This window comes from Cervus elaphus, chromosome 14, assembly GCF_910594005.1.
Source record: "Cervus elaphus chromosome 14, mCerEla1.1, whole genome shotgun sequence".
In the NCBI taxonomy this organism is placed as follows: Eukaryota; Metazoa; Chordata; class Mammalia; order Artiodactyla; family Cervidae; genus Cervus; species Cervus elaphus.
This window is the reverse complement of record NC_057828.1, coordinates 52,612,000-52,623,424: the sequence shown is the minus strand read 5'-3', so window position 1 is coordinate 52,623,424 and position 11,425 is coordinate 52,612,000. Positions and strand designations below refer to the sequence as shown.

Here is an 11,425-nt window from a genome sequence, read left to right as displayed (position 1 = left end):
CGGTCCGCAGGCATCTGGCCGGCGGCGGGAGGCCGCGCCACGCTGGTCTTTCGCCTGGGTCGCCTCCGGATAGACGCGTGGAGGGACTGTTTGTGGTCGGCAAGGGCAGTGGCGACCGGACGGGGCGTGCCAGACCCCCCGGGGGACTGCGGCCCTCGGAGAGGGGCTAACAGAGGGGGCGGGGCGCGGCAGGCGGGGCGGCCCGAGTTGGGGGGCGGGGCGGCCGGCGCGGGGGGCGCGGCCCGGTTCGGGGCGGGGCGGCTCCGGGTTCCGCGCTCCGTCCGCCCTCGCTCCCGCGCCGCGCGCCCTCCGGCTCCCACCCGCCTGTGCCGCCACCGCGGCAGCCGGCGAAGCAACTTCCCGAGCGCCCGCGACCGCCGGACCCCGGCGCCGCCCCCGGCCCAGCGCACCGCCGGCCGAGGCCATGGACGCGCTGGCCTGGCTGCTGCCCCCGCTCCTGCTGCTCTGCGCGCAGCACCGCGGCGCCAGGTGAGCGAGAGCCGGTCCGCCCTGCGGCCGCCCTCGGTGCGGATCCCGCGCCGCCGCGCCCGGGCTGAGAGATGTAGCCCCGCGCGAAACCTGGTCTTCAGGGCCCCGGTCTGTCCCCCGCCCACCGGTTCCCACCGTGTCTGCCCCCATCCCCTCCTCCACGACTCTGCCCGCGCCGGCCCTCCTTTCTCCAAACTCGCCGCGACGATGCCCTTGGGCGCGGGCAGCGGCGTGTTCTAGGTTCCGGCTGCCCCGGTGCTGTCCGCCGTCCCGGTGCTGAACCCGGCCGCGGGGCCGGTCGAGGGCGTCACAGCAGCTCTCCGTTCCTCCCCAGCCGGGGCTCTCCTGCTGAGCTCCGGTTCCTCGGCCCCGGCCGCCACTTGGCCGGTCCCTGGCTGGCTGTTGTCCTTCCAGGCGCGGCTTGAGCGCTCAGCATGGAAGAAAGGAGGGGTCCTGAGAACACGGGGAGCAGGTTGTGCCCCTTCCCCTGACAGCATCGCTCCCGCAGCAGCTTCCGTGCAGCTAGCAGTCTGGGGTGGACACGAAGGCGCGTCCTGATAGCGGGTCTGGTTGTGGGTCTCCCTTTTGGGGCCATTTCAAATGCCACCCAACTCTAGAGCATGCGAGCGGGGGAGCCAGGTGCCCCTGGCAGGAGAGAGACTCCAGATTTCTCCTTAATTCTGTCAGGAGAGCGGATGAGGTGCCCTGTCTGCCCTAAAGAGGGAAGCGGCTAAGAAGAAAGGTCCCTGTGCTGGGGCTCCTTCACTGGCTCCCAGGGCCAGTGCAGTCCCAGCTCGCTTTTTGCATCTCTGCAGGCTGGACTTGACGTGGGCCCCGGGTCACCCAGTGTCCTGAGCACTGAGTCTGGTCACCTTTGAGGGGCCTTTTTGAAAATCAGCTGGGTACAAGGGCTGCAGAAAAAGCAGGGCAAAGCCAGCTCTCCCCACCCCCTTCCCCAGCATTCCAGACTTCATGGTCAACCAGCTGATGCCCCAGACTTTAAAAGCTAGAAATGGTTGAACGCTGACCTGTGTTTTGGCTGTAGGTGCTCGGTCAACATGTAGCATGACTCTGTGTGTGTGGTCTTACCTTCCTTGTTGGTGGGTAGGCATAGAGTCAGGAGGGCCTGGGTCTGGCTGGAGAGGCGGACATCCTGCTGAGGTCACAGGCAGTGCTGATGTGACCCCTGTCCCATGCCTTGTTTTTATCAAGCCCGATGGGCCGTTCTCCTCTCTCTTCTCCCGTTTCATGGTCCCAGGAAGGACAAAGTGTCCTGGTGTGGCCATGGGCAGATGTGCTGGGAGCTGGGTGGGGTCAGCTGCTGGCTCAAGCCCCGTCTTGTAGCCCCAGTTCTGAAATACAAGCTGCTCTGAACTCCCAAGTCTTTACCCAAGTTTGACACCAAAACTCACCTGGCAGCAAAGCCTGCCCTGCTCATTTTGTCTTTATTCATGCTACTCATGGGGCATATTTACATGTTTCCTGCTGGAGAATTCTCCAAACACCTCTTTCCCCCAACCAAATCCATAAGTGCCTCATATCGCCCTTCACCAGTGTTCTGAACCCTGGCCCCATCTGGATCCTAGGTTGTGGGGTGAGGGGGACCTGTCTGCCTGCAGGAAGGCTGAGGCCCCAGTTGGGACAAGAACCTCCAGGCTTTGGGGGCCTTCATCCATTCAGGCCTCCTTTCCTATCTGCTCTGTGTCCCTCCGCTCGAAAACCAGAGGAACAGTGTCCTCACTTCCTTCGTCACCTCCCCCCACCGGGGCAGTGTGGGGATGGGCCGTGGGGCTGAGGGAAGACCCTCTCTGCTGCAGCTACTAAGCCAGATCCCAGGGTTTCTGGTGGGATGAGAAGGGGGTGAGCCTCACAGACTTTGTGTGTCGGGTCAAGACCATGCGTCCCTGAGTTTGAAGGGCGGCTCACACAGCGGCCACCCAAGCTTGCCGGCTGCACACCTGAGTGGGTGGCCTCCCCAGCTGCTGGCACCTCCGTCTCCCTGGAGAAGCTGCGCCTGCGGCTCCTGCCCGCCTTCACCTCCCGTGCGAGCATTGTGGTGTTTGCCTTGGTAACTGAGGTGCCAGCACGATGGTGGCTGCTCTAGAAGCAGAGCTGTCAGGGATCTGTGGGCTCTCATGTGCACGGGGGAGGCTCCTGGGGGGCACCTGCCGCCTTGCTCAGCTACGCCCACCTTCCCTTCCAGTCCCCAGGGACACAGACAAGTGATGGGTTGGGCTCTCTCTCAGGAGAGAGGAGAGGAGAGTGAGGCCAGGAGAGGGCGGGGCCTGGCTACAGCAGGGGTAGCCAGGGTGGAAGCTGCCTGTGATTTCAAGGCACCTGCTTCGTTCAGGAGCTTGAGCCTGGCATGTCTCTGAGCTCTAGGCCAGCACTAGCCAGGACCCTTCTCAGGATAAGGTCGATGCCCCCGCTTTCTAACTCCATGCAGAGCTCCCCCCAGTGGAGCCGGTTCCTGGCCCACCCCCACTGCCTCTGCCTGAACCAGTGGCGGTGGGCGGGGTCCTCCAGGACTCAGAGCAGCATGGCCCTCGGGCCGCCCCAGCCCCAGCATCCCTTCACAGCTGCCGAAACAGCCATCCTCATCCCAGGTGAGATGTGACCCAGGGGAGCCTGCTCCCTTCTTGCCTCTGGAGACAGCAGAGGCTGACTGGGGTCCTGACACCTTCTGGTGAGCTTCAGGGGGGTGCTGCCCTTGACCTTGCCTCTGTGCCCCTGACTGGATGTGGGGGCCCTGGCCAAGGGCAGGTGTATCCACATGTGTGTCAGCCTGAGCTCAGGAAGGATGGCGTCTCCTAACAGCCCGGCTGCAGGTAGGCCAGCCACTGCACAAGATGGCATCTGGGCCGGTCCAAAAATAAAGCCTTGTTCAATCCCTTCACATCCGACCTTCAGGGTGACCTCCATTTGCATTTTCAATTGTGCTTTACTAGGGATCAGGGCTTCAGTTAATTCTGTCTTTTACTTTGTCACCAAAGAACCTGCCCTGTCCACACGCCCCACCCAGCCTTGCCTGGAGGGACCCCGTAGGCCTGCAGGGTGGGGCAGGCTTCGTGGGGCTCACTAGCTGAGGTCCTCCTGTCATGGTCAGCCTCTGCATAGGCACCCGGCCTGGTGCTTCCCAAGCCCCTGGCAGCCCCCAGGGCTTCTTGAGCCCGCCTGTATGGATGGCTTCAGGGCTGGTCCAGCGGGTTGCTCAGCCCCACCGACTGCAGTGGAGCTTGCACCTGGCCCTTCTCTTCCCACCACCCCCCGGTTGGTCTGGACTAGGCCCCTTCCTGTCTCCACAGCCTGGCCAACCCAGCCCAGCTTCCCACACCTCCACGACGGCCCCCAGTTTATCCCCAGGACACTCCCCAGCCCCTCCCTCACCAGTACCAGTTCCCCACCTCCGGCCCCCCGTCCACCCCTCTCCACTCTCTGCCCAATGCCTCCCGCTGCCCTCCAGGCCCCTCCCAGGGCCCCCCATGTGGAGTCCTTGCCTGCCTCCCACCTCTTCCCGTCCCTGAGACTCCCATTCTCTCTCTTTGGGCTCTGATGTCATTTTTCCCAGGGGGCCAGTGAGGGGTGGCTGTCCCTGCCTCCCCAGCCAGAGAACTCCTGACCTCACCTTTCAGTGACTCTGTTCACACTCACAGCCCTTGAGTTGTCACCCCTCACGGACACCGACCGTGTTGGGGTTGGCCCACAATTGACCTTGCCTGGCTCAGCCACATCCCTGGAGTAGGGCGGCACCTAGGGTCTTGCCTGCCAGATGAAGGGTGGATGAATACAGGAGTAACCAGGCAGCTTCCTGCAGGGCCAAGAGCAGGACCAGGAGAGGGATGGGGTCAGTGGAGGTGGGGGGAGTCAGCTTGAAGACGTGGGTGTGGTCAGAGTTAGGGCTGGAGAAAGAGGGGGGCCAGAGGGCAAGGTCTGGAGGGTGAAGCAGGCTTCTAAGAGGGGAGATGGGAGAGGCGAGTCAGGAAGCACTGCAGCCTGGGGGTGCTGGGGTGAGGGCAGAGCTGGGAGGGGTGGGGAGCAGCCCCGAGGGGGCCAGTGGGGCCAGTGGTCTCCTCAAGGTGGCCAGAAGGGCCCAGAGAGGGGACCCGGGCATGCAGCCACACCTGACTCAGGGACAGGGAGGAACAGCCTCAAGGCTCCTTGCAACCCTCATCCAGAACTGGCTGGTCATGCGTGTCCCCTCTCCCATGGGCAGTGGCCAGGCTCTGGCCAAGATGACCTGGAGGCCTTCTCTGCTCAAGGGGATGGAAGTGACTCAGGGGGAAACTCAAGGGTTGCTCCTAAATGTCCCTCCTCCTTCTGACTCTCCGGTTTAGGAGAAATGCCCCTCCCCCATGGTGGGCCGGAAGAGGAAGGGAGTGTGAGGGTCCCACAGCTGCTGTAACAGTGGCTGCAAGCTGGGGGATATAACAGGAATTTATCCTCCAGTAATTCTGGGGCCGGAAGTCTGAAGCCAAGATTTTGACAGGGCTGGGAGAGTCTGTCCATGCCTCTCCCCAGCCCCCGGGAATGCTGGAGTCCCCCGTGTCCCTTGGCTTGTGGCCGCATCACTCAGACCCCCGCCTCTGTGGGCATGTGGCTTCTCCCTGGCCACGTGGCTTCTCCCTGGATGTCCATTTCCTCTTCTTGTAAGGATATCCATCCTGGATTTAGAGCCCACCTAGTCTAGCATGACCTTATCGTAATTAATAACGTCTGTCAAGTCCCTATTTCCCGTTAGGGTTCCATTCTGGGGTTCTGGGTGAGTATGAATCTGGGGGGCACTGTTCCCCAGAGGATGGGTGAGCAGAGGAGAGGTGGGCCAGCAGAGCCACTGGGACATCCGGCAGTCAGCGTGTCCAGGCCACAAAATGCCTGTGTGTGTGTGTGTGTGTCCCTGTGCGGCACCCCTAGAGACAAATATCACCAGCACCAGCCGACAGTAGGCTTCACCTGAACCAGCGGACATGGCCCACGGCTGCTCCAGGGTCAGGCTGAGCCCCAGAGACATGTGGTAATTTAGGGACTTCTGGGGCCTGCCTAGGAGGGGACAGACAGAGCTGGAAGCCAGACTGTGGCCTCCCCATGGGCCCCGGCCCAGCCCTGGGTCTCTCCCTGCCCCCAGCCTTTAGCCTCCTGGTCACACATTTTTTTTCTCCCATCACCTCCTACGGGACACTTGGCCCTCAGAGCTGAATGAGAGGCCATGTGCTCTTCATGGGGTCCCCCAAGGCCAACTTGTTGAGGAACCCCAGAAGTGGAGGTGCAGTCTGGTTATGGAGGGAGGCTGGGGCTTCTGCCTGACCCGCCATCCATCCTTAGGGCCAGGGAGAGGGGGTGGGGGAAGAGGTCAAGGAGTTCTGGGTCCTGTACCTCCCGGGGTCCCTGTGTCCCTGGAGGGCCTTCTCCCTGTCCACTCCTGGCCTAGCTGACCAGGATAGGCTCTGTCCCTGGTGCCCTGCCTGTGAGCAGTGGACCTTGTGTTTCCAGGGCAATGAATGACATTGGCGACTATGTTGGCTCCAACCTGGAGATATCCTGGCTCCCCAACCTGGACGGCCTGATAGAGGGCTACGCTCGCAACTTTCGGCCCGGTATTGGAGGTGAGAGTGGCTGCTGGACTTGGGCAGACCCTGGGTCCAGCCATGATGTGAACCCTGCTGGGCTCTGGGCTGGGGCAGACCCTGGGTCCCCAAGAGTGCATCAGAGCACCAGTCCCCAGGAAGCCGGCTGGGAAGGTGAGTCTGCTCAGGTCTGGGCAGGTCTGCACCAAGACAGCCTCCCCTGCCAATCCCCCCGCTGTTCCCTGTCCTGCCTGTGGGGGCATTTGCTGGCCTGGCCAAGTACTTGGGGATGCTGGGGCCTGGGCTCAGCCCAACCCGCCGCCAACCCTGCTCCTTCCTTGCAGGCCCCCCTGTGAACGTGGCACTCGCCATCGAGGTGGCCAGCATTGACCACATCTCGGAGGTGAACATGGTAGGTCCCATTGGCACCCCGCCCCTGCCCCAGCTGTGCGCCCCCAGGAGTGGAGGGACTGACGGCCAGGCCTCTGCACCCCCAGGAGTACACCATGACGGTGTTCCTGCACCAGAGCTGGCGTGACAGCAGGCTGTCCTACAACCACACCAATGAGACCCTGGGCTTGGACAGCCGCTTCGTGGACAAGCTGTGGCTCCCAGACACCTTCATCGTGAACGCCAAGTCTGCCTGGTTCCACGACGTGACCGTGGAGAACAAGCTCATCCGGCTGCAGCCCGACGGGGTGATTCTCTACAGCATCCGGTGGGCTGCCTGCAAGCGCCGCTGGGAGCTGGGGGTGGAGTTGGGGGGGACGGGGTGGTATTTATATCCCCAACAACCAGCAGCTGTGCAGGAAGCAGAGGTTGCTGGCCAGCAGCCAGCAGAGGCCGCTTTTTGGCTAACACGTGCCCTTTCCTTTTTAAATTGAGGTGAAGTTCACATAGCACCAAATCAAGCATTTAAAAGTGAACAATTCCGTGATTTTAGTATACTCCCTACGGTGTGCAAACACCACCTCCAGCCAGTTCTAACACATTTCACCCTCAAAAGGAGACCCTGTCCCCATCAGCAGTCACCCTCTTCCCTCCTCCTGGCTCCAGAACCGCCAATCTGCTTTCCAGCTCATAGATTTGCCAATTCTGCACATTTCACACAAAATTAATCCTACGCCACGTGACCTTTCATGTTTGCTTTTTTCCACTTAGTGTAGTGTTTTCGGGGTTCATCTGTACTGTAACATTTATCAGAATTTCCTAACTCTTTATGGCTGAACCACATTCCATTGTGTGGACACACCAGTTTGTGTATCCACTTCTCCATCAATGGACAGCTGTGCTGCTGTGGACACACGTGTACGTGTATTTGTTTGTTTTCTGATACATGCCATTTAAAAGTGGACTTAATCGCCAACATTTTAAAAATCAGGAGATTTACACAAAAACCTAAATTCCCTTGGAAAATCAGCCGTTTTCCAGGCTGCAGGGTCAGTGGGGACACCTTGAGGCCATCCCCTGTGATAGGCGGGGGGAGGATACTCAGCGTGGACCTGCCTTCTTGGCTCCTGACTTAGACAGGTGTTCTGAAGGATGAGTAAAGTGAACAAAATCCAGTTACTGATCCCTGAAGCGAGACCCACAAATATCTGTAAAGTGGCCACAGTTTCTGCCCAGATGTCAGCAGCTTGCTGACAAAACCCGAGGCAACCTGGCCACTGCCCCCGCAGCAAGGTCCCACTGGCCGTATGCAGGGGCATCTCTGCCGTGGGGGGCAGGGGAGCCACCCGTGGCCCTGGGCTGGCCTCACCCCGGCAGACTGGTGTTGTCTGGGCAGAATCACGTCCACGGTGGCCTGCGACATGGACCTGGCCAAGTATCCCATGGATGAACAGGAGTGCATGCTGCACCTGGAGAGTTGTGAGTGTGGCTGGCCTGCCGGTAGGAGGGAGAGGTTGCAGGGGGTGGGGGTGGGGGCGGGCGTCAGGAGGCACTGGGGGGGCAGGGCACCGGAGGTGGGGGAAGGGGACTGGGTGGGGAGGTGGGCAGGGGGTGCTGGGGGGATGGGGGTGGGGTGCATGTGGGGGATGGGGGTGGCGCACGGGAGGTGGCGGTGGGGGGGGAGGCAGGGGGCACTGGGGGAGGGGTGCGCTGGCCTGGGGGTGCATGGGGAGAGGTGGGGGCATGGGAGAGGGGCAGTGGGGTGGGGATGGGGGTAGAAGCATAAGGAAGAGAAGGGAGCATCCTGGCCCGCCTCCCTTGGGTCAGTGTCCTGCCCTAGACAGCCAGCCCCAGAGCCCAGATGAGACAGATATCTATGTCATTGTCCAGTATGGTGGCCCCTGCGGGCCACCTGGCAAGGGTGGCCTGCACTTTTGCCAGCTCCTCTGGACTCGCCCACCTTTCCAAGGCCCCAGGTGTGGTCCCGGGCTGCTTGCTCCCTGTGTCTGTGTATCAGACCCAGGGCAGTCCTGTAGGGGCCACCAGGGGCTGGGGAGGGGAGCTGCCAGGGGCTGGGGAGGGGGCTGCCAGGGGCTGGGGAGGGCGTTCCAGGCCCTGCAGCCCATCCACGGCCTCTCCTGCAGACGGCTACTCATCTGAGGACATCGTCTACTACTGGTCCGAGAACCAGGAGCAGATCCACGGGCTGGACAAGCTGCAGCTGGCCCAGTTCACCATCACCAGCTACCGCTTCACCACAGAGCTGATGAACTTCAAGTCAGGTAATGTGGTCTCTTCCTGTGAGCCCTACTGCTAGTTTTCTAGTGCTTTCCATGGGGCCCCTAGTCAGCTCTGAGGGCCCCGAGGTTGCAGCTAGAAAATTGCTGATCGGTGCAGGCCGTGCCTGGCCTAGCTGCTCGGGACAGGCTGCAGTGCAAGCCCAGGTCAGGTTTCCCCCATCTTGCTCCTCAGCCCTTCATTGCCTCCCAGGGTTTGGGGGGTATCTGGTGGGGTTGGGGGTACCCGGGGGGCACATTGTCTCCTGGCCTCTCCTGCCCCTTCCAACTCTTGCTGCACAGTCATTGGAGTCAGTGAGCCCAGACTGGCTCTTTCTTGGTGCGCAGTTGTGTACAGGGAGGGTGGAGAGACAGGGGTCGGGGGCCGTGCCCAGGGAGGGTCCTGGCCTGCCAGCAGCCACACTGGGCTCTCCTCTCCTTCCTCTGGTGGCCCCGCAGCAAGGCTGGCCCTTTCCTGACCCATCAGGCTGTCAGGGAGGTGGGGATGAAGGCCCTCCTTCCTTCGGAGGCTGGCAGTCGCCCTGCCGCTCCCCCAGCCCTCCTCTCCTGGCACTGCTGTGGGTGGTGGGCGTGGTGCTAATGCTGTGGGGGGCTCTCCGGCAGCTGGCCAGTTCCCCCGGCTCAGCCTTCACTTCCACCTGCGGAGGAACCGCGGCGTCTACATCATCCAGTCCTACATGCCCTCCGTCCTACTGGTCGCCATGTCCTGGGTCTCCTTCTGGATCAGCCAGGCAGCGGTGCCTGCCAGGGTGTCTCTAGGTAGAGGGCCCTGGCCTGTCCTCCAAGGGAGCTGGTGGGAGGGTGGGAGTCGGGCCTGGACCCGTCCTGAGCACTGGCCCACATCCTGGGGCAGAGGCCGGCCAGGCCAGACCTGGAAAGAGGAGCCTGACCTGCACTCAGGTTGGGTGGGGTGGCAGGGCTCTAGGGATGGCACCCTCTGTGCCCCCAGGCATCACCACAGTGCTGACCATGACCACGCTGATGGTCAGCGCCCGCTCCTCCCTCCCACGGGCGTCGGCCATTAAGGCATTGGACGTGTACTTCTGGATCTGCTATGTCTTTGTGTTCGCCGCCCTGGTGGAGTATGCCTTTGCCCACTTCAATGCTGACTACCGGAAGAAACAGAAAACCAAGGTCAAGGTTAAGGAGCAGAGGGCTGAGGTGAGGCTGGGCAGGGCAAAGGACAGTCCCTCCCCCACCCCAGCACCGCCAAGGGCCAGCATTGCCGGCAGGGTGGGGGGCATTTTGTCCTGCGCTCAGCCCGGCCCCCCTCTCCATGCATATAGCAGGAGCCACTGGTTGGGTTGGGGTCCCCCCTACTGGCTGGGTCAGGGGTCCCCCTGCTGGCTAAGTTGGGGGTCTCTCTGGCTGTCAGGGTCTGGGCCCCTCTGCTGGCTGGGTTGGGGTCCCTGCTTCCCGCTTCCCGGTGCTCAGCCTGCCCCCTCCCCATGCAGATGGACGTGAAGAATGCCATCGTGCTCTTCTCCCTCTCCGCTGCGGGAGTCACTCAGGAGCTAGCCGTGTCCCGCCGGCCTTGCCGCATGCCTGGGAACCTCATGGGCTCCTACAGGTCTGTGGAGGTGGAGACAGGGGAGACAAAGAAGCAGGGGGTCCAAGGGGGCCTCCGTGGGCTTCTCAAACCCATCGACGCGGACACCATTGACATCTATGCCCGTGCTGTGTTCCCTGCGGCCTTCGCCGCCGTCAATGTCATCTACTGGGCCGCATACACCATGTGAGGCCCACGGGGGGCTTCACCGGCCGAGGACCTCCTGGGGGAAGGATCCTGGGCAGCTCTGAGTATTTCAGAGGAGGCAGGACCACGGGCCGGATGAGATGAGAGGAAAGCTTAGGCCTCACTCAGCGCCCTGAGGCTCTGACCCCACATTTGCCAGGACCCTGTCTGCAGACACCTCCTCTCCAGCAGCCCAGACTCCTGACCCAGGAGCCAGGCAGGCACGGCCCTGGGAGCTTCACATCAACCTGGAGAAGGATCCTGACTCTAGGACTGGCTTTGTGGGTCTGGACCAGGGATGGGGAGGAGGCCGGGTGAGGATGGTGCTCAAGTCTCGCGAGACCTTGGGAAAGGCATTCCCAGGCCTTGGGTCCCAGCATGAAATAAAACGGAGTCTTTGGCCATCGCTCACACTGTGGCTGTGGCCTCCTCTCCTGTGGCCTGCACGGCTCTCCTCCACTGCAGGTTCCACAGGTTTGGGACAGAGGGGCTCCGGGTTGGGATGTGGGGGCTGAAGGTGTCCCTGAGGCTAATGGCAAGGTGCCACCATGGTGCCTTCTGAACATGGTGTTGGGACAACAGTGGCCACCAAGTCCCCACAAACGCCCAGCCCCTCCCACCTCTGCTGCCACCAGGGACTCAGGGTGACAGGGCCACTGCTCTCAGAAGGGCTCCAGGTGCTCCCACACCAGAGCAGAGCAGGTTGTCACACTGGAGGGAACAGAGGCGACCGTGGGGCAGCTGTGGGTGAGCCGTCTACTGCAGGGTGGGGAATGCCAAGCCCAGGGCCCTGCTGTGATCAGGTGGCAGCCAGGCCACGACCCCACTGGCCTGAGGTGCTCCCCAAGCCACCTTGACGGGTATGTGACAGTGACTTTGTGGGAATCAGAAAGGCTACCTGCTGGGCCACCTGCCCTCAGCCAGCACACATGCCCAGGACGTGCAGTGTCCCC

The 11,425-nt window shown here is 62.2% G+C and overlaps 1 protein-coding gene across 1 annotated transcript; it reads left to right on the top strand.

Annotated features, from left to right (window-relative positions):
• The first annotated feature begins 235 nt into the window (after positions 1-235).
• On the top strand, positions 236-10,890 carry GABRD (gamma-aminobutyric acid type A receptor subunit delta). The gene is made up of 9 exons (XM_043923568.1): positions 236-489; positions 5,977-6,089; positions 6,395-6,462; positions 6,548-6,768; positions 7,837-7,919; positions 8,585-8,722; positions 9,341-9,496; positions 9,687-9,898; positions 10,192-10,890. Exons 1-9 carry the CDS (start codon positions 425-427, stop codon positions 10,474-10,476), a joined length of 1,341 nt encoding a protein of 446 aa, XP_043779503.1. The 5' UTR covers positions 236-424; the 3' UTR covers positions 10,477-10,890.
• The last annotated feature ends 535 nt before the right edge of the window (positions 10,891-11,425 follow it).